Consider the following 27,628-nt stretch of genomic DNA (forward strand, 5'->3'; position numbering starts at 1 on the left):
AAGAGCCCTCTATAAATAAAAAGCGTTAACTAACCATTCGAACGGATTCTCCTCGTGAACCTCAGCTTTCTTCCACTCCACATCCGCTTAAAACTGTCTACAATTCGCCTTCGAAGACCTGTCCCAATGTACATAAAAAACAGCATTAAGAAAATACTATTTGTTCTTCAATATAAGGAAGAAATATTGGAAATTCCCGTTTTTCTCCAAAACTCTACAATGACGAAATGCAAGTATAAAAGTACCGCAAATGAGCTATCCCCGCTTTTCTATGGCAGGAAACACAGAAATAAATTAATGAGAACACAAGGATATGACTGTATAACAGATCATTGGTGGTGAAATTAATGGCTCATAGCCATTTTAGGCTGGCCATGACGTGTGAACTGCTTGTTGTATATATTTCGCAGGCAAAGGTCATAAAATCGACGAAAATAATACAGGGTGCTTCATGTTCAATGTAACAAAAAGAATAGCATAATACAGATTGTGTAACTGATTTATTGAACCCAAACAAATTAATTCTGAAACTACAACTAAACAGTTTGTAGCTTTATCTGATAACAACGAAAACTCTTCTGGTTACGAAATCGTTGCTAGAGGCACTGTTAATCAAAATGTCGCCATCCATGCGGAAGAAAGCTTACTGTAATTAAGATAAAATAACAAGCCGAATAATATTAATTTACAAGTGAAACAACAACAATCAGCGTTATATTTGTAAATTTTCACAGAACTAGTGTCCATGGTTTTACCGAACCATCATCTTCAGCTGCCAAAGCGCAAATGAACGAGATAAAAGATATAGTGATTAAATAAGATAAAAATGGCTGGACAGGAGTTAAGCTACTGGCGACATCTATTGATGAAACAAGAACTAAAACATAGTTTCCTTAAAAGCTGAAGGCAAAGATGGATTGGAATTAGGGTCGTCAACTAGAACAGAAAGATTTTTTTCAAATGTAAAACGCCTCCAGAAAAATCTAATTCACCAATGAAAGATGCTTTTTGAATAATTTTGGCTGCAAAATAATTGAAAATGTGATTATCGGACCAACAATACTGCGCAACAGGACTTCTGCGTTTCCGTTTTCCTAACATATGCTTGCTTCATGTTCCTTAACGCGAAATTTTAAGGAGCTCTTAGTTTCACCAATATAAATTGAACCACACTGGCAATGAATCCTGTAAATATCACAGGAATGCGGAATTGGGTCCTTGAGTATGGAACTCGGAATTTTATTGATAGGAGAATAAAATTTCTGTAAAATGACGAAAATAAATGACGTCATTGTAAAAGGAATTTTATTCATAGGAGATTTTTTTTTTTTGAATGTGAAACGCTTCCATAAAAATATAATTCACCAATGAAAGATGCTTTTTGAATAATTTTGGCTGCAAAATAATTGAAAATGTGATTATCGGACCAACAATACTGCGCAACAGCTCGGAATTTTATTGATAGGAGAATAAAATTTCTGTAAAATGACGAAAATAAATGACGTCATTGTAAAAGGAATTTTATTCATAGGAGATTTTTTTTTTGAATGTGAAACGCCTCCATAAAAATATAATTCACCAATGAAAGATGCTTTTTGAATAATTTTGGCTGCAAAATAATTGAAAATGTGATTATCGGACCAACAATACTGCGCAACAGGACTTCTGCGTTTCCTTTTTCCTAACATATGCTTGATGTTCCTTAACGCGAAATTTTAAGGAACTCCTAGTTTGACCAATATAAATTGATCCACACGGGCAATGAATCCTATAAATACCACAGGAATTTATATGCGGAATTGGGTCCTTGAGTATGGAACTCGGAATTTTATTGATAGGAGAATAAACGACCCGAAAGTTAAATTTCTGTAAAATGCGTGCAGTTTTATAGCTAATTGATTGAAAGAAAGAATGACAACACAATTTCTATAATTCCCTAAAGCAAGATTTTTGATGTGACGAGAATTTTTTAACTGCTTGGGTAATAATGTTGGGTGAAAAGCCCTTATCAATAACTACTGCTTTTAAAAAATTTAGATCTTGATCAAGAACCAATTTGGAGGAGCAAACATGAAGTGCACGGAAAACAAAGAAATAAAATGAAGCTAACTTTTTTTTAGTCGGATAGCATGATTTGAAACGTGGTAGAACGCAAACCGATGAAGGTTTACGGTAAACTGAAGTTGGATGTGTTACATGTGACCCAAATGTCGAGGAATGGAAGATAATTGCGCTGTCTCAAATTCAAAAATAGCAGATTACTGACAGAGAATTCTGCTGTCATTAGTAATTTCTGTTTTAGGGCATTATAAGAATTTATTGTCATTCCTTTCTTTCCATCAATTAGTTATAAAACTGCACGTATTTTACATTTAACTTTCGGGTTGTTTATTCTCCTATCAATAAAATTCCGAGTTCCATACTCAAGGATCCCATTCCGCATATGAATTCCTGGGGTATTTACAGGATTCCTTGCCAGTGTGGTTTAATTTACATTGGTCAAACTAAGAGAGCCTTAAAATTTCGCGTTAAGGAACATGAAGAAGAAGCATATGTTAGGAAAAAGGAAACACAGACGTCCTCTGTTGCACAGCATTGTTGGTCCGAAAATCACACTTTCAATTTTTTTTCAAGTTTTCTCCAGGCATTTTTCGAGATTTTGCCGAGACTGGATTTTCTCGAGACGTTTCACATTCAAAGAAATCTTTCTGTTCTAGTTAACGATCCTAGTTCCAATCCATCTTTCCCATCACCTTTTAAGGAAATTATGTTTTAGTTCCCGTTTCATCAACAGATGTCGCCAGTAGCTTAACTCCTGTACAGACATTTTTATCTTATCTTATCTAATCATCACTATATCTTATCTCGTTCATTTGCGCTTTGGCAGCTGAGGATAACGTTTCGGTAAAACCACGGGCACTAGTCCTGTGAAAATTTATAAATTTCACGCTGATTTTTATTGTTTGAATTCTAAATTAAAGCGTACTGTGTTTTGGAATACGTCAAAGTGTCATCGTTTATCATCGATCAATGACATTTTCGCATGAAATTTGGTAAAGTCAATATCGAAAGGTGCGTGAAGCAGCTTCAATACACGTGCTGCTTGTGTAAGAACACCAGCCTAAGACGAACAGCAGGCAAAACTGAAATGTTTGGAGAAATTCATGAAACGGTTTTAGGAAGTTCCACAAAATGGACGCATCGAGTGAATTCTGAACTCAGTGTGCCTCATGTAACAGTGTAGCGTGTTTTACGGAAGTGTCTACAATTACGGCCATACACCTAATCAGATGGTGCAGACGTCTTCTGACAAACCGTTGCGTAAAGCTTTCTCTGAGAATTTGCAAGAAAAGCTAGAGGTAGACAGTTTCGCGAACAGACTTGTGTGCATGAATGAAGCTACCTTTCGCGTTTCTGTGAAAGCTAATCGCCATAATTTACGATTTTGAGGCACGGAAAATCCGCATGTTGTGATGGAACATCAGCGTGATTTTCAGAAGGTGAACGTTTTCTGCCCATCCAACACTTGTGTTTTGGTACTTTTTTCTTCGTGGACAAATCGATTAATGGGGATGCATTTACCAAGATATGCTATCAGAGTGGTTGTTCCCTCAGTTGGAGGAAGCGGTTCCCGGCTGCACTCTGCAACAAGACTGTGTCCAACGCACTAGCATAAAAACGTACGCCAATACCTAAGCGATACCCTACCTGATCGCTGGACTGGCTGTGTTGCGACAAACGATATGCCATTGCTTTGTTGACCACCTAGATCTCCAGATCTAACCCCTAGTGATATTTTCCTATGGGGTTTTGTTAAAGACAAAGTGTTCGCGCCTCCATTTACAGCAGCTGAAGCAGCGGATAACTGAAGCGTTCGAATCATTAACAAAGGATATTCTATCACGAGCGTAGTAGTAAGTGGAACACCAAATAGATATTTGCCGTATCACCGGAGGGGCACACGTAGAATATCTATAGAAACTTGTATAACTATAGTTTTACTGTAAATTTCATTTATCAAAATAAAGTAATTACAACGCTCACAGATATGCTTTCTTTTTGTCCCATTCAGTATGAAACGCCCTGTGTAATGAAGTGATTAATTGATAAATAAACTCGCAAGATGAATTCAAATATGAAACCATATGTAATTTTAACGCATAAAATATATTGAAATTAAATTAATATTAATAATACATAAAATATGCAAAGCCATAATATTAAAAAATATAAAACCATTTTGAAAGAAGCTTAAATTAAATGATAAAACCCCGTCTCTCTTAAAAATTCAGATAAATTAAAAGCGATATTTTTGCCGATTGGCTAGTTAACAGTTTAGCAGCAATCATGAAAAAAAAAATTACGAAGTTATGAAGACAAGGGCTTTCTATTAAAATGTGATACGCTAACAAACTAGTACTACAATTTGAGCAAACAGTCTCACATTCCGATTTTAGAAGGCAATTAGTTACGTGTGATTCGAAAATGGCCAATTCTAAGGAGCATCAAATGAACTTCTTCCATCCAGTTTCTAGAAGCCTCCAAATAGTTTACTTACTAGACTTTTTGGTTGTCATTTGTGACACTCACTGAGACTTTTATAGCACTTCGAAACGTCGATGATGTTCTACGCCCTTTTTAGTTGCCCTTCCTTTCGAGATTTCTCTGGGTTACATTTTCAAAAACGTAATGCTCTTGACCTAACTCGATAACTGCAGAGAGTTTCAGTTTGGCAAGAGGTCTCACAGAAGGTCATTCACTAACTCTATGACTCAGTGCAGAGACGGATAATAGTTTGTATAAGGGAAAGAGGTGGGCCAAAGGCCTTATTAATTTATTTGCTATATGTAGTTCTTGTCTCTTGAATAAAACATTCAATTCTTCTGAAACACTTGTCATTCTTTGGCCATACATATACATCACACCTCCCAAATTTCATTCTCTTCCAATAACTCTTTCATACGTTTCTTTTTTGGTCGTTCCCCTGTGTATAGAGTAGTTATTTAGGCTAGAGTAGATTGAAGGGTGCCCCTTGTATTATCGCGAAGTTGTTTCATTTATCGCCAAGTTGTTGCTTCATTTGCGCCAAGTTGCTGTTTCATTTATGGTAACCTGACTAGTTATATGCTATGGAAACCCTATTATGATGTAATCGAATGCGTGTTGACGTAAATTTTGAATGACGGGAAAAAGATTTGTAAGGGCTTGTGTGTGTGTTGGTTACGAAGTAAGTTGCTTGTTTTGTGGTTTAGACGGTACAATGCCTGAATCTTGTAAGATTAATTTGAATTTCTGTACGATTTGGAACGAAATAAGAAAAGTGCATTAATTGACTGGTGTGTAAATGAAGGTTTACTTAGTAGCCATTATAAGTGTCCTGTTTGTAGTAAGGATTGAATTCGATTATTCAATTATTTCAAAGCACACAATAGCTACCTGCTTAAAGCCATCTTTCTTAGGGAAAATACCTCGTATACACGTTACACATGGGGAAAACCACGAAAACGCCCATGCAGCCAGCCCGTTCGCGGGATTCGAACCTCGGACCGAACTACCAGTGTTCAGCGTCTTTACCGCTCGGCCGCTGGTGGGCTGTTTGTAGGAAGGAAATGCGTATGGTTGAACGTCGAAGGATATCGGCCCTACGGAAAATATTTTTGACGCTTATTTTTTTGTGAATGTATGCGGCGACACCGATATGCGGATTCTAGTTCAGATAATTTTAGGAAGTTTTTGGATGCTGTTAATGAATTTTGTGTGCCACACTTTGAAGGACTAAAAAATTTCTAAATAAGGTAAGTGGATACTTGCTTTGTGTATTACTTAGATGCATAGGATGAAATTCCTTTTTTATGTTATTTTATAGTTTGATTTTAAATGTAGTTTATTGAGATTATGTATTTTTTGTTTGACTTGTACAGACATAAGGTATTTTTTGGGAACAGGCAAGATGAAAAATGAGCAATCGCCTTCGCCAGGAATTGAACCGCGGATGTCTGGAATGCCAGCACAGCTTGAACCACTACACCACGAAAGCGTGCTAGGAAGGCGGGAGAAATACTTTATAGACTCTACTGTAGAATTGGGTGCTCCCTTGACTTTTTAAGTTAAAGCAGATCGATGTGTACATGGAAAAAGTCAAGGGAGTGCGCAATGCCAAGTTTGTGCAATGCTCTGATGTTTTTTTTATGTGAAAATAAGTCGATGTGTACATGGATACCGAGTTTGTGCAATTCTTTGACTTGATACTTTGTCTTCGTGTAGCGGCGATTTTTGGCGCAAAAATCGCCGCTACACAGAGCCAAAAGAACTGCACAAACTCGGTATCCATGTACCGCCAAAAATCGCCAATTTTCGCCAAAGGGCACCCGTCAATATATTTTTACCGTTATTTATTCTATATTGTTCAAATAAAATTTTAATGTTTCGTAATAAGCAAGAAGAAATATTCAAACACTTTTACCAGATTAAATTTGTATGCCCGTTTTCTGCCTCTGTGAATTGGAAAATTCAACATAACGCGCTGTGGTTTTAATATATCCTTATTTTTTTTACAAGAAAAGTTTACAGTGAGAAATTGCTCTAAATTTGTAAACTAGGGATAAAACAGTTCAACGGTCAATTGTTCAAAACACGTTTTCCTATAGATTAATTTTAGTGTACATATACGCGTGTGGGACATGACTTATCATTTAAACTTCTTTTCTCATTGCAAATACTAATTTAAATCTTGGGTAGAGTAGACTTTAAGGTACCCCTTGTATTATGGCGAAGTTGTTGTTTGATTTATCGCCAAGCTGTTGTTTCATTTATGGTAGCCTGAGTAGTTGAATGTTATGGAAACCCTATTGTGACGTAATCGGGTGCATGATTCTGGGAAATTTTTAATCTTGGGATGTTTTGTAAGCGTTTTTGTGGTGTGTGTTGGTTTGATTCTTTAGACGGTAGAATGGCCGAATGTAGTAAGATTAATATGAAGTTTCTGTACGATGTGGAGCGAAAGGGGAAAAGAGCTTTAATTGACTGGTGTGTAAATGAAGGTTTACTTAGTAGCCATTATAAGTGTCCTGTATGTAGGAAGGATATGCGTCTAGTCGAACGTAAAAACCATTTAGATGGATTTGAATGAGTTTGTAGGAAGAAAGGTTCAGATGGTCACTATGCGAAGCGTTCGATCAGAAAGAGTACCTGGTTTGAAAAAGTCATTTGAGTCATTGATATTTTGATTTTTACGTGGTTCTGGGTGTACGAAGCGAACTCGAAAATCATGGTAAGTGAATATTTACTTTTGGTAGTTCTTAAATGTATAACATGTTTTTCCTTTTTTATATTTTTTTATTGTTTAATTTAAAATGTATTTTATTGAGATTATTTTTTGTTTGCCCATATTGTAAAATTTAGTGCTCCTTTGACTTTTTAAGTGAAAATATATCGATGTGTACATGGACAAAGTAAAGGGAGTGCGCAATGCAAGTTTGTGCAATTCTGGGATTTTTTTTTTTTTTTTAAGTGAAAATAGGTCGACGTGTACATGGATACCGAGTTTGTGCAATTGTTTTTCTTGTTATTTTGGCTTTGTGTAGCGTCGTTCGCAAGCCCAAAATAAAGAGTCAAGGAATTGCACAAAATCGATATCCACGTACAGCCAAGTTTCGCCAAGGGGTACCCTAAACTATACTTTTACCTAAATCTTTTATTTAAGAATAAAATTCATAATTTAATATATTTATTCGTCAACTACTATTCAAACTTGCTTACAAAATATCTAAGATATATACACATCGTCTGTCAAACCAGTGTGCATTCAGGATGCAGAAAATACGATATCCAATTGTATAAAAAGACAGCACATATATTAATTATTCAAATTACATAACTAATTATCAAAAAAATACTGAAAAAAAAACACACACAATAAAAAAAATCAAAAAACACATATATAAAATATATCTATATCAATCAAAACATGTAACAAAACATATCCAACATATTAGTTGCACTAAAAACATATATCGAAATATGTATCAAAAATATATATCGAATTATATATCAAAAACTTATATCGAAATAAATCAAATATATCAAAAACACGTATCGAAAATATATTCGAAGCATATATCAAAAACATATACCGAAAACACATTCGAAACATAAATCAGAAACATATATCGAAACTAAAAATCATATTAATAGGAATTATTATTACAGAGCTAATTATTCAAAAATGTCGAAACTAAAAACATGTTTAACAATTTAACATATTTTTCTATTTTAATAAATTTAATATTTAGTTAAAGTAGATGCAAATATTTTGATTGAATTCTAGCTAATCCGCATTACCTCCAGTGCAAGGCGGCATATGACCAATCCATCTTCCTTGCTGGCAGGATAATCTACTATCTTCCGGTTTCGCAACTCGATAACCGTTTACACAGGACGGCAGAAATGATTCGCCATGTTGAAACGTAGATTTTCCAGGTACCAAACCAGGAAAGAGAAGTTTATCCATGCGGCAACGAGCTAAAAAAGAGAAATGTTGTTGTGAATTCATTATATCTACACTCAGTTCAAAAACAAGGGTAGGTATAGTTCTGTATCTTCTGTTCAACTGGGTAGTTTGATTAAATTCAACTTGCACTTTTCATGTTTAGAAAGCGTTATAGCATCGTTCTAACATAGGTATTTTGACACAAAATCGGACATTTTTCTGAAACGACATACCATTCCCCCCCCCCCATATGTCGATCGTACGCCTCAAATGATGTCAAAGTGCCAACTTTCGTAAAAGTCGCACGAATGCTTCCAGAATTCCCGTGTTAACTGAATTTGACATACACTTATTAATATCTCTTTTTTTTTTATTACACTTACTTAAATTGTTCTTTTAGAATTCGAAATTTAGATCCAATCCAAAGAAAACTCGCACATTTTTATGATTTATTTTTAAAATTTGTATATTGAAGTAATTCTTATAAGTTTTTAGGAAAAAAAAAAAACTTTGATTATAACCTGTAAAATGTTTACCATCATCTTAAAGTAGATGTACTTCTAAGCATACCTGGCAAAAAATTACAGTTTTAATTCATATAGTGGCGCGTTTTCAAATTTGGCATATCTGTGACAAGCGATAATTTGCGCAGTTTATTGTAATCCTTAATAAACTTACCTAATCTGAACTTATCTTAACCTATTCTGAACCTTAAATTTCCAAACAAACTTTTACTGAGGATTATTCATGGGGGGGGGGGATTCCTTTATTTTCATTTTCATTAATAATGTCTAATAAATATTTACTAATAATGCATGAAAAGCTATTTTTTAAATTTATAAAGAATGTTAAGCAAAAGTTTTTTTTTTTTTCCCCCTTTGATAAGGATAAATTTTTCACTTCGCTATTTTATCGTTAGTTGTTTTAATTATCATCGTTTTATATCGAGCGAAATTTATTTTATTGGTTTCAATCATACACGCATTCAGTACTTCTGAGTACACCAAACGTCTAAAATACATATACATAGAATATAAAATACATAAAATATAAATAAAAAGAAATCGGAAAACCTTTCAGATTTTATACTACGCCCAAATGGGCATTTTTTCATTTACACATACACGTTAGGAAAGCATTTGTACTAAAAATATTTAAAAAAACAGCATATCTTTATAATTTCTGATACACAGTCTCGCAAGCTGGAGATAAAAATATTTTATTCCACACAATGTGTTGCCACTGCTCGCTTTGAAATTGTTGAGTTTCTTAATGAAAAATTCGTTAAAGTTTAAACATTATGAAAGCGATAATAAAACAAATTCGAAATTAAATTCGGGCTTCCAGGTGCCGATATTCGGGTGGAGGACTACGTTATTCAAAATTCGATGGCTCTAGGTACCGTTATTTTTTCCCAATGCGAGAAACATACATACACATGCATGCAGATTATTCATTATTTAATTTATTTAACTGTCAGTGCGATAATATTTGGTGACAACAATTTGAAAAGTGATACAGCCGTTTATATTGAATCGACGCAGAACGCCGTTTCGATACTAATAGCACTTCTGGGCTAACGCCTCTTTGGGCTAAAAGTATGCTACAGCAATATTTAACAGCCGCAAAACTTACTAGAATATAAGATTTTTACCTTCATTTCTGTGTGTAGTAAAGGCAACAAATAAAAATAGATATTCTCTCAACAGGCGATCTACTTTACTTAACTGTGTAATTACTTTACGGATCGATAGGTGGCGCTATTAAGATTGTTGCTTTTACGCCTTTTTTTTCTTCCGCCATTTTATCGCACGTTCAAAACGAAAGCTAGGAATTTTATCTTGCGATAGCCACTGAAGAATCAACTGCTCGTAATTCAGAATTATCTTTCAAATTTGCATGATCAGATATATTACGATTTAATATTAATAATTTTTTACGTTTTGCAAAATATTTCTTTTGCTATGTTTTATGGTACGTATAAGAACACAGTGTGCGAATAAAAGGGTGACATTTTTTTAAAAATTAGAGTAGCTGGTTGAAGTATTTCAATGAATATTCGATATTAATATAACTGAAAGTGAGCTTCTAAATGTTATGGATAAATATTAGAATATCAAGAATTCCACGCATATAGTGAATAGAACAGGTAAGAGGTAAAACAAAATACAGCCGATTTTATACTGCTATGTTTAGAGTTTCAAAACCTATTTACAAACAATATGTTGTAAGCAGAGCGTTGAAAGAAGAGAGATAAAATTAAACACTGTTGCCGCTTAAGATAACAGTTATTTCATTGGCTTCTTATTTCAACTCTGTAATGTAAAAAATTGATAACAAACATTCGAAAACAAAATTTTAATAACTCTTCAGGTTCAGGTTGTAGTACAGCGGACAGGGAGTGTTTAACCATAGCAATAACTAATAATAATTCTTCGAAAATTCAACGGAAAAGTTGCTTGTGAAAGAAATGATAAGCATATACATTGCTCTTACAAACAAAATATTATCTGAAAAGAGGTGGCGCCATCTATTATAAAACTAGTTAACTAACTAAACGACATTGGGTAAATCGCCAGTTGGGACAGTACCAAAAATTATTTTGATGTTTTATGCCCAAAGATATTTCATGGCATTAAATGCAAACCAATTTTTTAAAACAAATGTTTGAAAGGGCCTTTAAATATCATCATTTTTTTTTTCAGAGCAAAATATATTTTTATGTTGTAAACACGTAATAGGATAAACACATTTTTAAAAGTCAAATTGTGATTTGTCAATCATTAGTAACATAATAAATAGTGATTATTGTTATTTTCACATTTATTATTATTTCTGCTACATTTTTCTGTTATATTAGGATTTTTTAAAAATTTTTCTTGAAAAATAATTTTAAAAATTTAAAAGGTTCTCTTCTCTGTTGACATATACTGCTAATTTTATATCAAACAAAATTTTAACACCGGACTCTTTCCGTCAACTCCGTGAAAAAAAGTACAAATTACGTACATTGGTAATTCAACCACCGACACTGTACCTGTCATATTCTTCTCGAGTAGATCACCACATTAAGCTTCGGTGAGTTTAACCTTAATTTTCAGTTAAAATGTCTAGTAAATGAAACAGCGGTCTCCTTGAAAGATACAACTAAAGTTTTTAAAGAATTTGGTAAGAATACATAATTTATGGAAATACACATGTCAAAAAACGGAACATTCTTCTGTCAATGCTGACAACCAATGTTTCTGAAAGAAGACTAAAGAATATCAGTTTGCGGAAAACCGCTGCAGAGAAATTGCATGTTCATGTAGAAATATCTAGAGGTTCAAATCATATTTTGCTGAGTGCATCTAGTAAAATACACTGAAGTGACAAAAGTCATGGGATACCTCCTAATATTTTGTCGGTCCTCCTTTTGCCCGGCGAAGTGCAGCAACTCGACGTGGCATGGACTCAACAAGTCGTTGGAAGTTCCCTGCAGGAATATTGAGCCATGCTGCCTCTATAGACGTCCATAATTGTGAAAGTGTTGACGGTGAAGGGTTTTGGGCACGAACTGACCTCTCGATGATGTTCCATAAATGTTCGATGGGATTCATGTCGGGCGATCTAGGTGTCCAGATCATTCGCTGGAATTGTCCAGAATGTTCTTCTAACCAATCGCGAACAATTGTGGCCCGGTGACATGGCGCATTGTCATCCATAAAAATCCCATCGTTGTTTGAGTACGTGAAGTCCATGGCTGTAAATGATCTCCAAGTAGCTGAAGGTATCCATTTCCAGTCAATGATCGGTTCAGTTGCACCAGAGGACCGAGTCCATGCCATGTAAAAACAGCCCAGACCATTATGGAACCACCACCAGCTTGAACAGTGCCTTGTTGACAACTTGGGCTTCGGGGGGTCTGCGCCACACTCGAACCCTACCATCAGCTCTTACCAACTGAAATCGTGACTCATCTGACCAAGCCACGGTTTTCCATTCTTTTAGGAACAAACCGATATGCTCACGAGCCCACGAGAGTCGCTGCAGGCGATGTCGTGCTGTCAGTAAAGGCACTCGAGTCGGTCTTCTGCTGGCATAGCCCAAGGAAGACAAATTTCGCCGCACTGTCCACGTCCCTCGTACGTCCCACATTGATTTCTGCGGTTATTTGACGCAGTGTTGCTTGTCTGTGAACATTGACAACTCTACGCAGACGTCGCTGGTCTCGGTCGTTAAGTGCAGGTGGTCGGCCACTGCGCTGTCCATGGTGTGTTATGCCTGAAATTAGATACTCTCGGCACACTCTTGACACTGTGGATCTCGGAATGTTGAATTCCCTAACGATATCCGAAATGGAATGACCCATGCGTCTAGCTCCAACTACCATTCCGCATTCAAAGTCTGTTAATTCTCGTCGTGCGGCCATAATCACGTCAAAGCCTCTTTACATGAATAACTTGAACACAAATGAAAGCCCTGCCAAAGCACTTCGCATTTATACATTTTCTACGCAATACTACTGCCATCTGTATATTTGCATATTGCTATCCCATGACTTTTGTCACTTCAGTGTATATCCAGAGACTGGACCTATACCAGCAAAAAGGACAAAAGAAACAACATCATGAGAAGCGGCTGGATTTTCACTGAAGGGCTGTATGAGTTACATCATTGAACATCTTATCATAAGTGAAGAACTCAAAAAATGTATGACCTGAATTTATTCAAAAAGTACATGGATACCAGCTAAAAATGTTTTCAGTGTTGATGAAACTAGTCTTTTCTTTCTTATCATGCTTTCCAAAGGCTTAGACTCTCAAAACATGCAGTATCATCGAAAAAAAAAATCGCTTCACTGTTTTACTCTGACCAATTACTGATGAAACGGGAGGCGACACCTCTACCAGTAAGAATGCTGTAGAAAACAAGCTGTTTCAAAAAATGAGTATGCTATATAACGATTAAAACGTGATGATGAATGCGGATTTATCTTAAGAAAATCATTAAGGTTTTTCTCGAGCCAGTAAGCCATTAAGATAAAAAATTTTAAGGCATTACGATAACAAATAATTTATATATATGATTTTTGCAATTTTAAAAATGAAAACTTTAAACTAATTCCGAAATATGGATAATATTTTAACAAACTAAATATCAGATGATAAAATTGAGTGAACAATGGTACAGCGATAAAAACATGAAACATTGTATTCATATCATTTTAAATTAAAATGTAGATAATACATCTTTCGTATTTATATATCTTTCTTGAACGGCCTATTGAAAGACGTGTTTATGGTATGTTACCATGTATATTACCATGTTTTATGGTATGTTCTCTTTTAATGCAGAAATCAGTTTTCAAAGGCATCGTGGCGAATGTTGGATGAAAAAGTTTTCTTTCGAGAGAAATGTTATTGAAATAAATAAAATCAAATTTTTAAAAAATAAATATTTACATGAATAAACATGCTTAAAGTACACAATGCAAGTAAATTAATAAATTTTTTAAATAGCCTTTGAAGAACTACACTTCAACAGCGCAACTCAAAAAATTAAAATAAAATTCTAAAAAAAAATAAATAAATAATAAAAAAATAAAAAAACCTAAAAATAAGAACCGTGATTAAAAAGTATAACATGAAGTAAAAATATAGACAGAAATATATTTAGAAAAAGAAAACATATACTTTTTTGCCGCTCGCGCAGAATGAAAGGGGAAGTGAAATTGGTAGCTGTAAAACTGAAAAGTTCGCCAGGTGAATTATTTTTGGCACAAAGCAAAAAACGTGAGCCATAGTGAATTTCCGATTTACAGATTAATTTTCACAGCAAATTTTATAAAATTTGGTTTTAGGCATCATTTAGTCGTAGAATAGAAATACGGAAACAAATTAACATTTTATTTCAGAAAAAGCCCTATTTTGTGTCAAAATACACAGGCTAGAACAACACTATATATAAATTTAATATACGTATATATAATAAGTGGCGCTTTCGAGACAGGATGCAAGTTGAATTTCGTCTATTGGCCCAGCAGAACGGGAGATATAACTGTTCCCTGATTTTTTTTTTTCCACAATGTACAAGGTTTGACAAATGGGTGCCCGCCGATAACATCGCGGCAAAAACATCGCAGACGAAAACATCGCGGAGAAAACAACGCAAGGAGAAAACGTCGTGCTACAAAACATCGTGGGAGAAAACATCGCAAAGAGAAAACATCGCAGTTCTAAAACATCGTGGTACTTAAGCATAGATAATTAAATGCAACTTATAGCTTATACTTTTCATGAAAAATTACCAGTAAAAGCATTACAAAAATTATTTATTAATGGCCTTTGTTAGTTAACTATGTCGGTTTAAAATTCCATTAAGTGCTATAAGTTGCATTAATTTTCTATGCTTAAATTTCTTTCTTATTTTCTCAGCAAAAATTTATTAGTTAATAAAAAAATATGAAAGTAAAAATTATCCTTCTTTCCATCTTGCGCTCACAAACATTATGGAAATATAAATTTACAGTTATTAAAGAATGTCTGCGAAAAGCATGTCTGAAAAAAATCATATCTGCGATGTTATCGTCATGCGACGATTTGTAGATACTTTATTTTTTACCACGACATTTTCGACGACGATGTTTTTAAACTACGAAGTTTTTGAACCGCTTTATTTTCGACGACGATGTTTTGTACCACGATGTTTTAGGACTGCGATGTTTTCTCCCACGATGTTTTGTAGCACGACGTTTTTGCCTTGCGTTGTTTTCTCCGCGACGTTTTCGTCTGCGATGTTTTCGGCTGTAACCGACAAATGAGTGTAAGTTACTGTAGCAAATTAAATCATAATCATTTGACTTGCTACTAAATAAAAGTCCATGAAAAGCAATTTACTCCAAAGCAATTTTATTACAGATTTGTATCGACATCCCAGTTCAGATTTCTTTCGTGACAAACTATCAAATTATGGATTCAGTTGACAGTAACGCTTATCTGAAGAGGAATAGATACTTTCATAAATTCGTAATGATAAACAGAGGAATATCATAAAACGTACACAATCACTTACTGTCGGTACATACAGGTGTAATTCCGGTCCAGGTACCGAAATGACATGTTACATTTCCGGTTTTCGTTTTACGGTAGTCTGAGTTGCAAGAGTACACGACAGTTCCACCGTGTTCTTTAGACAATCTGGTGACACGGCCATTGGCAGTAGATGGAGGAGAGCTTTTGCAAGACGCTGAAGGAAGAAAGAAAATGGTAATCAGATCTTAATTGAAAAATCATCGAAATTAATAATTTCTTTACCGGAAAGCTTATGCAGCCACAGAATTTGAAGCATTGTATAATATTAGAAACTAGCAAATAACAAACTATACATTTCATGAATGAAACATATTGCGCAAAATAAACGAGCAGTATAATCTGAAGTGCAATTAAGATTATAATATTTGGGACAAAGCTAATTTGAAGGCAATTGAAAGGGGGAATGCTCTCTCTATGTGTGCATGTTTCCTCAAAGTAAAATACTTAACAAAAAATATTTTTGTTAGAAAGCGTCATTTGCGGCAAATAACTGAAACAGAATTTAATGCATATGTTACGGTGAAACACCGAAATCTGGAGTATGTCGACTTTCACCGGTGAATGTCAACATTCACATAGTCTCTTGGTGTATGTCCGAAATATTTTCCAAATACTCTTATTTCTGACTTACACCGGTCAATGTCGACATTCACCATCTACTAATGGTGAATGTTGAACATATAACAACATTATATTTTCTTCTCCGTCATTCAGTTGCGAATAAACGCACTTGAGACTTGAAATAAGAACTTAAGAACATGAGAACCTAAAACACACAATACATTTAAAATGAGAAAGGAAAATAATAGAAGTTAAAAACTTACTTAATTATACAGTACATTCTAAATGAGAAAATAAAATAACAGTCATAAAAAACTTACTAAATTATGTGATTCAAATCTTATTTATTGCAACAACTTAAACTATTATGGTACTTTATGACCTCTCTTTTCGACTTTCACCAGAGCATATCTGTGATTGTCGACATACACCGGTGAGGATCCGAATATACAAGAATGTAGCGCAATATTCGATCTTTCACAGACATATTTGGTGAATGTTGACATTCTCCGGTGAGAGTCGACATTCTCCAATTTCGGTCTTTCACGATAACATATATACAAGAGAAAATTATGCAAAGTAGCGCTCGAAATGTCGTACTTTTTATTTTGTTTACCACCCATTTATTTATCATTGAAATGTTACAAAACTAACGTATAGTAAACTGTCTCAGCATGGAAAGCAAGTTTAGGGCAAAATACGTTCAACGAGACCACCATTTTGTTTTACAACTTCTTGAAAGAGAACCTTCGCATTTGCGACAACTCTCCCGCACACGTCTTCAAAAACTGTGCGGCACAACTGCACAATAAGATACACACTTTTGCAAAAAAAATCAAAGCACCAAGAAGGACTTTTGTAATCGTCACGAAATTTGGTATGCAAAAACATCTTGATCGAACATGCAAATGATCAAAGTTTCAAGGCATAGGAAGAGGAATTGCGATCGTAGCGCGCATATCTAGTGCGCAATTCGCAAAGTATAAAACCAGTAACGAGGAGGAAAATTTATCTTTTTTGTTGCTGCCATTGTAATTCATGCAGAAGCAACTAAAGATGCCATTAGGACGATATCGAAGACCTTACAGACAACTAAACAACTTCGAACGTGGTTGCGTGAAGCTGGGTGGTCATACCGAGCAATAGGCCACCACCTGCAGCGTACGGACACTGCTGTGCAAAGATGTTGACAGCAATGGTTGCTACAAGGATATTGCGGACGAAATGAAGACTCTGGAAGGCCAAGAAACACAAATGCGAGGTAAATATAGCATGACTGTTCGCCAGGCCCAAACCGCCCCAACGGTATCATTGTCGACTATTCAACGCACTACAGCCACGTCTATACCTCCCGTGGTACCGTCCACCATCTTACGGCGCTTGTCTGAGGCGGGGTTACGCTCACAGAGGCCTTTAGGCCTTTGCTTTGACCCCACAACATCGGCGGAGTCGTCTGGTGTGGTGTCGCAGCCGATCATCATAACCGATCATCATTTGCATCAGACTGGCATCGCATAGTGTTCAGCGATGAATCCCGCTTCACTCTTGGAGCAGATGACCCACCCTGTTCGTGTCTGGAGAAGACAGGGCCAGCGGTCCCAATCAGCCTTTGTTTTACAAAAGCATACAGCCATAACCCCTGGTGTGATGGTGTGGGGCGCTATTTCTTATGACAGCAGGTCATCTTTAATCATGCTCCGTACATCTTTAACAGTTCAACGATATGTTGATACCATCCTGCGGCCGGTTACATTACCCTTCATGGCACGTCATCCCGGGACCATTTTCCAACAAGATAATACCAGGCGACATACCGCTCGCATATCTCTGGACTATCTCCGTGCGGTTGATGATCTTCCTTGGCGAGCAAGGTCATCAGACCTTTCACCAATCAAGAGTGTCTGGGACATGGTAGGCCGCCAGATTCGAGCATCACAAAATATCGCAGATCTGGAGCAACAGTTGATGAATGGCTGGCAGAATGTGTCGCAGGATGACATTACGAACCTCTTCCACTCCTTGCCTCGGCGAATTCAAGCATGCATTGTCGCCAAGGGCGGTTCGACCAACTACTAATTTGAACATTCAATGGGTGATTGTGAGCCGTGAACAGGTACTATGGCCTTGATTTTTTAATCATTTTATTATCTGGTTTGAGCTCTACGCATATTCAATTTCAGCAAAAACAACCACTTCCTTCATGGTGCTTCGATTTTTTTTGCAAAAGAGTGCATTTGAGTTTGTTACATCACTTGCCCAGAATCGAACATTTTTTTTTATTCATCACACCATTTAAATTAAAATATACCTCGTCGTAAACCATCTGTTTCTCAGAACATGATTTTCTTTCACTAACCACGAATCAAATTTTGCTTTTTGTCCTATGCTGATAATCTATGGACAAGTATCATTTTGTAAGGGAGCAAGTAAGGATCAAAGATCAGAATCATTTGGATTGACCTATGAGATGTTCCTAATTCAGCAACAATCTTCCTTATTGAAATGCTGGAACTTCGTGTCAAAGCTATGTGAACTGCTCCAATGTTTTCAGGCTCTGACATGGCAACAATGGTCTTGTGTACCTGTGTAACCTCTCTTTTACCAACACTTAGTAAATACGTCGGGATGACTTCAAATCCGATCGTTTACAAGACTTAGGTCGGATGTCATCTCGACGAAGAATTAGGTGCTGATAACGGTCTTTGATTGGTCTGGCCCATTTCAGCAAAAATCATCAAAGAGCAAAACGTCTTTGCGCAGAGCCAAACTCTTAATTTCTTTAAAAAAATTACAAACTTTCACATTGTGTTCGACATCAAAACATACGTTATCCGTTATCTAACAAACTACGGTTTTGCAACAAATTAGAGTCCGATACTGACATCTACTGGACTTTCTGAAGCACATGAATACGCGTCTTTTAACATTCTATATTCAGTATTCCAATTTTTATGAGGTGATTACATGTTATGACATTTCGTGTACCACTCCGTATTATGAATAATTTGACTATTAAAAATCTTATTTCTTTTACGTAACATTACCTCACATACACATGTAACATGCACATACGTCACATATCTTAACGTACACATACGTCTAGCAAATTTTCGACACCCCAGAGCCTGCGCACCATGAAGTAAACAAATTACTATTTCAAAGCATAATTCAACAGTTTAGATGACGTGCTTTGATAATATCGGTACTGTATATATTTAATTACGGTGACAATAACTACGGCTGGCTTCTTTATTCTTTGTTCAGGTTATAAGGTATTTCTCCCACTTCCCTAGCGTGCCTTCGTGGTGTAGTGGTTCTGCACGCTGGGCCGGTATTCCTAGAGGTCCGTGGTTCAATTCCCGGCGAAGGCGGTTGCTAATTTTTCATCTTCTCTGCTTCCAATTAACCTAATGACTCTACAAGTGGACCCCGAACTAAAAGGGTTGTGGATGATGATTCTCCGCACCCAGGATTTGGCGACTAGGTCCCCTAAAACCCTAGTCGCCCTTTAAAAAGGGGAGTATATAAGGTATTTCTCCCACTTCCCTAGCGTGCTTTCGTGGTGTAGGGGTTCTGCACGCTCGGCCGGTATTCCAGAGGTCCGTGGTTCGATTCTCGGCGAAAACGGTTGCTTATTTTTCCTCTTCTCTGCTTCCAATTAACCTAATGACTCTACAAGGTTTCCTCAATTCACTAACCAAAGCAAACTCATATTGTACGGATGCTGTTTATTTCGAAACGTACAGGACGAATCTAATACTCATTTATTATTTGTTAGCCGAAATCACAACAGCGATGACAACGGAGTAACGCATTCTAATCGTTTTCAGTTTAAATTAGTGATTATCAACCGCTTTGATTTTAAGTGTTTTGAACTATGGCACGTTTCTGTTAAAGGCCATATCGTCTGGCCTTTAACAGAAACGTGCCTCCGTTCAACGATTTAGAACGCTTTAAAACCCTCGCTAGGACTACCACGTTTTTTTTTTTAAATCTTATCGGTCCACATACCAAAGCATTAACTAGATTTCATGGCTTGGGATCTGTCCAACGATGAAGAAGCCCTTATATTGTTTCTTGGAGAAAGAGATGTTCTTCAGAAAGAAAGATTGTGTTAAAATAACCATCTTACTGTGGGTAAAAAAAGTATTTGCACACCTACATTTTTGTTTGCATTTCATAAAAAGAAGCATTAAGAAATAAAAGAATTGGTATTGCCAAATCAGAATAAGTTTAATCATCCACAACAAACAGAAAAATTACAATAATATAAATAACAATGCTTTTTTGTAATAAAATTAAAATACCTCGTATCAAAAAAAGTATTTGCACACCTGCATGAATACAAAAGAAATAAAATATATAAGCAAATTTCAAATAATTAATATTTAGTATGCATTCCTTTAGCATCTATTACTGCTTGTAATCTTGCTGGCATTGATTTAATTAAATTTTCTGTAATAGTAGGGTCAGTATTCGATCACTCTTCAATAAGGGCTTGTTTAAGGGTAGATTTGCTTGAAATCTTCCTTTTTCTTATTTTTAAATCCAAAGAATTCCAAAAATTTTCCAAAGGATTTAAGTCTGGTGATAATGGTGGAGTGGCAAGTTTTCTGAGTACATTATAAAGCAACCACATACGTGTTATACCGGCAGTGTGCTTGGCATCATTGTCTTGCTGAAAATAGTATGAATTACTGATACCCAATTTTATTGCACTTTGTGGCAAGTTATCTCGCAACACATCAATATAGGTTCTAGCTGTCATATTCCCATCAATGAAACACAAATTACCAACTCCTTTGCTAGCCAAGCACCCCAAAATCATAACAGAACCTCCTCCATGTTTAACTGCAGGTAACATATTTTTGGTATGAAAAGCAGTACAAGGTTTTCTCCAAAATTTCCTGCCATCTGATTTAAAGATATTGAATTGAATTCTCGTCGGAGAATATGACATTTTTCCAGAAATCAATTGGCTTATTGATATATTTCTTAGCGAATTCAAGTCTCTTCAGTCTATGTCGTTCAGTTATGAGAAGTTTTTACCTTGGAGATCTCTCATAAATGTGTGCATCGTGCAGGACATTTCGAACACTTTGGGCACAGATTTGAACTCCAGATGTTGAAGCGACATCATTGGCTAAAGTAATTGCACTAATAAATGGATTTTTTGATGCTTCTCTTATGATTCTTTACTTCATTTACAGTGAAAGTTTCTTTGGGCGTCCGGAGCGCAAGTTATTTGATGTAGATCCTCTTTCTTTATGACGTTTTATAACATACCGAACAGTAGAGAAGCAAAAATTTACTTTTTTATCTATTTCTCGATAACTTAGGCCATTTTCACGTAGAGAAACAATTTTTTCTCGCAACGAAATCGGCAATTAAGATTTCTTAGGTGCCATTACAATTTGAAATCGACAATCAACTGATAACGTTTCGAAAACACCTTTTATATTCGTCTTACGTATGTTATTTACTGCGGGATGACTGTCAAATAATAGCATAAAAATGCAAATTTTCTAAAGTTGAGTTGAGTGTGCAAATACTTTTTTGGCATAAGATATTTTAATATTGTTGCAAAAAAATGTTTTTTATTAATATTATTGTATTTTTTGTAATAAATTTAAATGAATAAGCTTATTCTGTTTTTTAAATGCCAATTTTTGTATTTCTTAATGCATTTTCTTATAAATCGTGAACAAAAATGTATGTGTGCAAATACTTTTTGTACCCACTGTATGAAATTAAAATGTGACTCGAAGCCGGAATGGTTGTGCAACCTTCGCCCATTTCTGAAAGAAAAATGTATCCGACAACAAACGTGATATTTTGGATCACGCATTCCTTTCGTTATTCAGATACTCGGTTGATAACTGGCGTTCATCTGCAGTATTTGTGCATCTCTTTCCAGTTATTTCCCAAAATTTTCCCACGCAGGGGGCCTGGCGAGTAGAAAATCCTCAAATGAACTCCTAAGGATAATCCTCTGCAAAGAGAAAAAAGGTGTGGCACTTTTGCCGTGGAGAAAAACTGTTTTTCTAACTCTGGAACAAGGTACCTTAAGATTTGCTTTTGTGTGGCATCACTGACTTCCAAATCTGCTCAAAAGCAATTACTCCCTTTGTTTTCTTCCGATGTGTGTAAGTACGTGACGTCAGAGTTAAAAAGCGGTTGCCTACTGACCTTGGTCTGTACGATAAAGAGCTGTCTCATACACCTTTCGAAGCAATAAAAGGCTTGCAGTCTAAGGTTTCAGCATCAGAATTCATCGATGAGCATCACATCACGCTCGTCGATGAATCAACTTACATGAATATGGAAATTCAACTTCGGTACTCTTTTCCAAATGATTTCAAAAGTGTAAGTGCCATCTGCAATTTTTGTACAGGAGATTTTCCTTTCCTGACTTCTTGACTATTTCGGTGATTATACACAGGAGTCCCTGAAGCTTGCAGTTGTTGAGAAAGTCAATAATGTTGTCTGCGGCCGAACTACTCACCGCATGCGCAGGAAGATTTTCACCAAGGGATGGCTTCTGGTAACAGCAGGCTCTGGATTAGAAATGCTTGGTCGATGTGATAGATTTCTTTAAAACTACGAATCTTTATTTTCGGAAACAGCAAACAAAATCTGAACGTAGATAAATGATGGACTAAACGTAAGCAGATTTTTTGGGTAGCTGACGGATATATTTAATATCTTATCCACACGTCATGCATTTTAGATTGTTGTTACAACCGACATGACAAATCGCTGTCATGGTAAGGCTGGATTAAGGCGTTTTCATGGTAAGGCTGGATTAAGGCTTTTTACCCTGAGGACGGTGTCATTTAGGAACATCAGTGTTGTAGATTTTATTTCCAATTTTATTTCGCTGAACGTCGCGAAAAATATAGTCAGAGGCTCTATTACATGTTTCGCCTTTTTATAGAACTGCCTTGAATTTTGTAAGTGGGAAATCCAAATCATCAAGTTTTGTGTTGACCTTTTCTGGCAGAGTCTCAGTTGCAAGCCCTCAGATTATGGCTTTCTGAGAGGCTTGCGCATTGCTTCGAAAGGGGTACGAGACAGACTAGCGTTAACGTTAATACGAGACAACTGGCGCTAACACTAGATAAACACTAGCGAGACACTAGCGTTTACCTAGTGTTCAAGGTAAACGGTGGTCGTATTATCGTTCAGGGTTCCTGAAAAGTCCTTAACCATGACGGATATCTTAATTCTTTCTAGGAAACTTTAGGCTGTCGACAGATAACGGGTAGGGATCTTTCCCATCTACTGTCTGTCACTTAGCTCGAGAAGATGTAGCACAGTCTTGAGTCGGATGTAGCACAGTTGTGTTGAGGAATATTCCATCAAACAATCATAGGGACTTTTATCTGCAGTAAGTCCACGTTCTCCACTGCAAAGAATGGCTTAGAAATTTTCGATTCTAAAATTTCATCTTGAACTTTTGAAGAATTTTGTCGCGAAATTAAAGAGTTCTTCATCGATGTACTGGAGCTGACATCAACCATTTTGGACATTTTGGATCTTTGAACTATCTTTCTGCTTATTTAACCTGGTGACACTAATTTTCAACAGAAGTAAAATTCATATAGCATTGGTATTTATATGGCATTAGAACATGATCAGCAGATATCAATTTTTTAAAAGAAAAATTTATTTTATTTCTTTTAGATGCATTACCTGGAACGCACTTAAGATTGTCAGACCACGCTCCTCCTCTGCATTCAACTTTTCCTTCTGCTGCCCCTGCCCCTGTAACCTCATATTTGCTATCACATTTCAAAACAAATTCTCCATCTTTTATACTTGTACCTCTCGAAATCTGTAAAACGGAACAAATCTTTATAAATGTAATGTTTCAATTTTTACAGGGTACTTGTTAATTTTACCGGCCAGCAAACACGCAAGAAAAAAAAAACTGTCACTGATGTTATCCCCCCCCCCGAAAAAAGCAGCGCTTTTAAAACAAAGAGAGTCTTGACGGAAATACATTAAGAAAAAAATTTCCTTTTTTAAATCTTAAAAACCACAAATTCCTGCTTAAAGGAAGTTGTATTCTGGCATTTTTTTATACAAATTATATTTAATTTAACAATAAGAATTAAGGACAGAAAAGGACTTCTATGCATGTACAACTTTAGGTACATAAGTATTAGTGTACGATCTTAGTAAAAGTCGCCAAATGTTAAAATTGCGCCAAATTCTGGTAACTACGCTCATAACAGATCCTCAGTGTTAACAAACAACGTCATCGTTTTTGAATGTGTTCCTTTTATTTGTGTGTGAGTTCTAGTGGTTTTTATCGAGGAATCGTGTTATTTTTTTTGTGTTAAACTGAATTTTAAACTCTGCATTATTCTAATTTTCCTATAGTGCAAGGAACTGCGGTAAAAGTTCTAAAAAAATGCTCTGTTTTGCCGCGAAATTTATAAAAGATTGGCCTTGAAGTACTCCTAAAGCAATCGCAACGAAATTTCCAGTAGAAAAAGAAAGAAAAAGTCTCTTGTAAGTAAATTTACTTTTTGATTTTAATTGATTTTAAGGATCAATACCTAATTAAAATGTAAGATGTATTTTTTCTTTAGTTATAAGTCATCCTTTCTTTTTTTGTGTTCCAATTGGGTACTGTTCTATTATCGGAACCAGATTCAGAAACGTATGAGTATATGCTTGTATGTATCATGCATGCATGTGCATATATGTAAACATGTATACACACACATACCTTCGTGCTTACATGTGTACATGCAAACATAAGTACATACATCTACGCATTCATACATACGTTTCTGGATCCGGTCCTGATAACAGAACAGTAACAAAATTTGTCAAATTGAGCCAAAATGGTAGGATTAAACCGCGTTACGCAATTTTCTACATTTTATGTAACTATAATTCATAATAAACCTTATCACGGATTTACTACAGCTACTCCAAGATTACTTCAAATCAAACTCAAATTTATTTCTTCTGTATTCAAGGTACTATAGTATATCCTTTATAGAGATTCCCAATCGTTTTAATTTCTTTTAAAAGTCAACTTTCCGAACAGCTATTCTTTCACTTTACTTAATCAGTATACTATGGTATCTGTGGTGTTAAAGCGTTGGAATTAGGTAAACATTAATTTGTTAAACTTCTCTTTTTCCTTTTTAAACATCCTTTCTGATTTCAAAATGCGACACATTCGTTCGAGATGTACTTCAAAATAGCTGTAATACCACATTCATTCTTCCTATGTTATGTTCTTTTAATGCTTTATTTAACTTGGATTCATCGTTTGTTTCTTAGAATCAAATCTTCAGGTTAGCATGTTACTTCCTTCCACGGAGTTTGGTTTCTTGAAATCCTGCGCACACATTATTTGCGACAATTATTCAAAGATTTTTTCCCCAAAACACTATATAAATGTTATTTCTTATTTAGTTTTGAATTTTTGTCTTATACCTTTTATTGCTGCAGAAGTTTTATCTTTGTACCATTAGATAGACTAAAAATAATCTTCTAAATGTCTTTTTGTCAGAATCTTTTAACTTAATTTACGGGAACTTTGCAGTTTTTCAGTAATCCCGCTTTTTTAATATATATATATATATATGTACAGTATGGCTACCAAAATGATGGATTTGTAAATTTTAGTGATTGATTCTTGATTATTAACGATTTATGAGATGAGATCTGATTTCTTAATCAAAGAAACTGCTAATCTTTGGAATATGGTAACAGGTAGTTTGGCGACATTTTGGTAAGGCGATAAAGGTTACTAGGTAGGACTTTAGCAATAACCTGAGAAGTACACAGTTCGAATCACAGATTATTTTGTCTCAGAGAAATAAGAGATCATGAGACATGTCATGTGACATTTTCCGAAAAACTGCAATCGTGATTTTAGGTAATAAGCACTTAGAAACAATTTCGCTGCTAAAGTGCAGAATCGCTCAATTATTTGTTTATAAGAAGAATTGGATTTGTGTCAATTTTCTTTGACTTTTTTAAGTGAAAATAGGTCGATGTGTACATGGATAAAGTCAACAGTGTGCGCAATGCCATTTTGTGCAAATCTAAGTGAAAATAGGTCGACGTGTACCGCGTATGTGCAATTCTTAAAAAAATGCGCGAAGCAATGGGCGATTCTGCACTTTCGCCCAATTTCGAACCTAATCTTCGTCATGATTAAGCACTTTTGTTACATAAAAGTTCTAGCATAAGCGTAATTCGGCTAGCAGATTGTTGGAAAAAAATTTTGAGTTAAAAAAAAAAAAAAAATCTTGCCTTTACATCGTGAAAACAAAATGGCGTCACCCCCCTCCAAAAAAAACTAGGAGGTTGCTGTAGCAGGGTTGGTCGCCAAAGTTTCGCCAAAAAATCGCCAAGTTACCATAATCTGAAGATTCACCAAAGAAACATTTAAACGTAATTTTAATTTATCGTAGTCGTAATTCAACGCAATCTTAATTAATCAGAAGATCTTGATTAGAATTACTCGCATTTGTTTTTAAATTTGAATAGAAAGAATGATTTTCTTAATTAAGGAGCAGAGATTTTGTTCCCATTAAGTGGACAAAAAAAATTATAAAATAATTAAGATGCAATAAAATGTTAAAATATACTTTTTTACGTTTCGCATCATTGGTCATAGTTGGTTAAATATAAAATCCGTGAAGTACTCTTGCAAAAATGATACTGGAACGCAACTAAATTTCAAGTGATATTATAGAAATAACATAAGTACCAAATTGTTTTCTAAATTTCTTTTTGACAGTTTTCATTTAAACTCTTCAGTGTTAATAGACCACGGTTTTGTTCTTAATCTCAGGATCTGTTTTTTATTATTTAGTGCATTTATTCGTAAAGTACGTGTATTTTATTCCATTTTCATTATTATTAGCGGTTTAATCTTAGTATCCGGTGCACACGGGATTTAGCTACTTTTGGCGACTTTATGATGAGCAGTAAAAATGGGACATATACGATGAGTAGTAAACGGGTCTTCAAAGAATATATATAGTTATAGTGTATATACTATGTTTATATACACACATAGTATATAGTGTACAGTATATATACATAGACGTTCTTTGGATCATTTTTGGTGTTTGCGATAATTTTCAAAATCGCGCCAAGGCTGCACCGTATACTAGGACTTTACCTTATTATTATTATTATTATTATTATTATTATTATTATTATTTTTATGCTTCTATAAGCTTTGCTAATGACTTTTATTTTGGTAACGAAATAATTTCTAATTTTTCTCCGTGTGAAGAATGGTTATAGATTTAGTCTAAGATAAATATGAACTAGTGTCGTCAGCATGCTACGACTATAAACTTGTCCTATGTGTTAGAAGTTTAGTACTCGAACGAAGCTTGAATAAAAAACGTTGTTTTGAATGAAATGGAAGGTAAACATTAAATTAAATCAAAAAATAGAAAATAAAGTAAACTTATTTTAAAGTTGATTTTGAGTAGATAAAGTTTTATTCAAAATC

The 27,628-nt window shown here is 35.2% G+C and overlaps 1 protein-coding gene and 1 long non-coding RNA gene across 7 annotated transcripts in view; one reads left to right on the plus strand and one right to left on the minus strand.

The window, feature by feature from the left end:
* The window catches only part of LOC118182924 (sushi, von Willebrand factor type A, EGF and pentraxin domain-containing protein 1-like), a 205,281-nt gene that overhangs the window by 111,006 nt on the left and 66,647 nt on the right, over positions 1 to 27,628 (minus strand). For 5 of the 6 annotated variants that reach the window (XM_085824664.1, XM_085824665.1, XM_085824663.1 and 2 more), the window contains exons 7-10: positions 23,818 to 23,959; positions 15,542 to 15,715; positions 8,341 to 8,520; positions 35 to 118 (exon numbers count right to left, since the gene is read on the minus strand). In XM_085824664.1, coding sequence (XP_085680790.1) covers positions 35 to 118; positions 8,341 to 8,520; positions 15,542 to 15,715; positions 23,818 to 23,959 — 580 coding nt within the window. The remainder of the gene's footprint in view (positions 1 to 34; positions 119 to 8,340; positions 8,521 to 15,541; positions 15,716 to 23,817; positions 23,960 to 27,628) is intronic. The other variant, XM_085824661.1, reaches the window with a different exon arrangement.
* The window catches only part of LOC118193847 (uncharacterized), a 95,335-nt gene continuing 91,913 nt past the window's right edge, over positions 24,207 to 27,628 (plus strand). The window contains exon 1 of the long non-coding RNA XR_004759002.2: positions 24,207 to 24,642. This is a non-coding gene — a long non-coding RNA (uncharacterized LOC118193847). The remainder of the gene's footprint in view (positions 24,643 to 27,628) is intronic.

Source organism: Stegodyphus dumicola, chromosome 10 (genome assembly GCF_044657685.1).
Source record: "Stegodyphus dumicola isolate Sdum_Otavi_A_Nest chromosome 10, ASM4465768v1".
In the NCBI taxonomy this organism is placed as follows: domain Eukaryota; kingdom Metazoa; phylum Arthropoda; class Arachnida; order Araneae; family Eresidae; genus Stegodyphus; species Stegodyphus dumicola.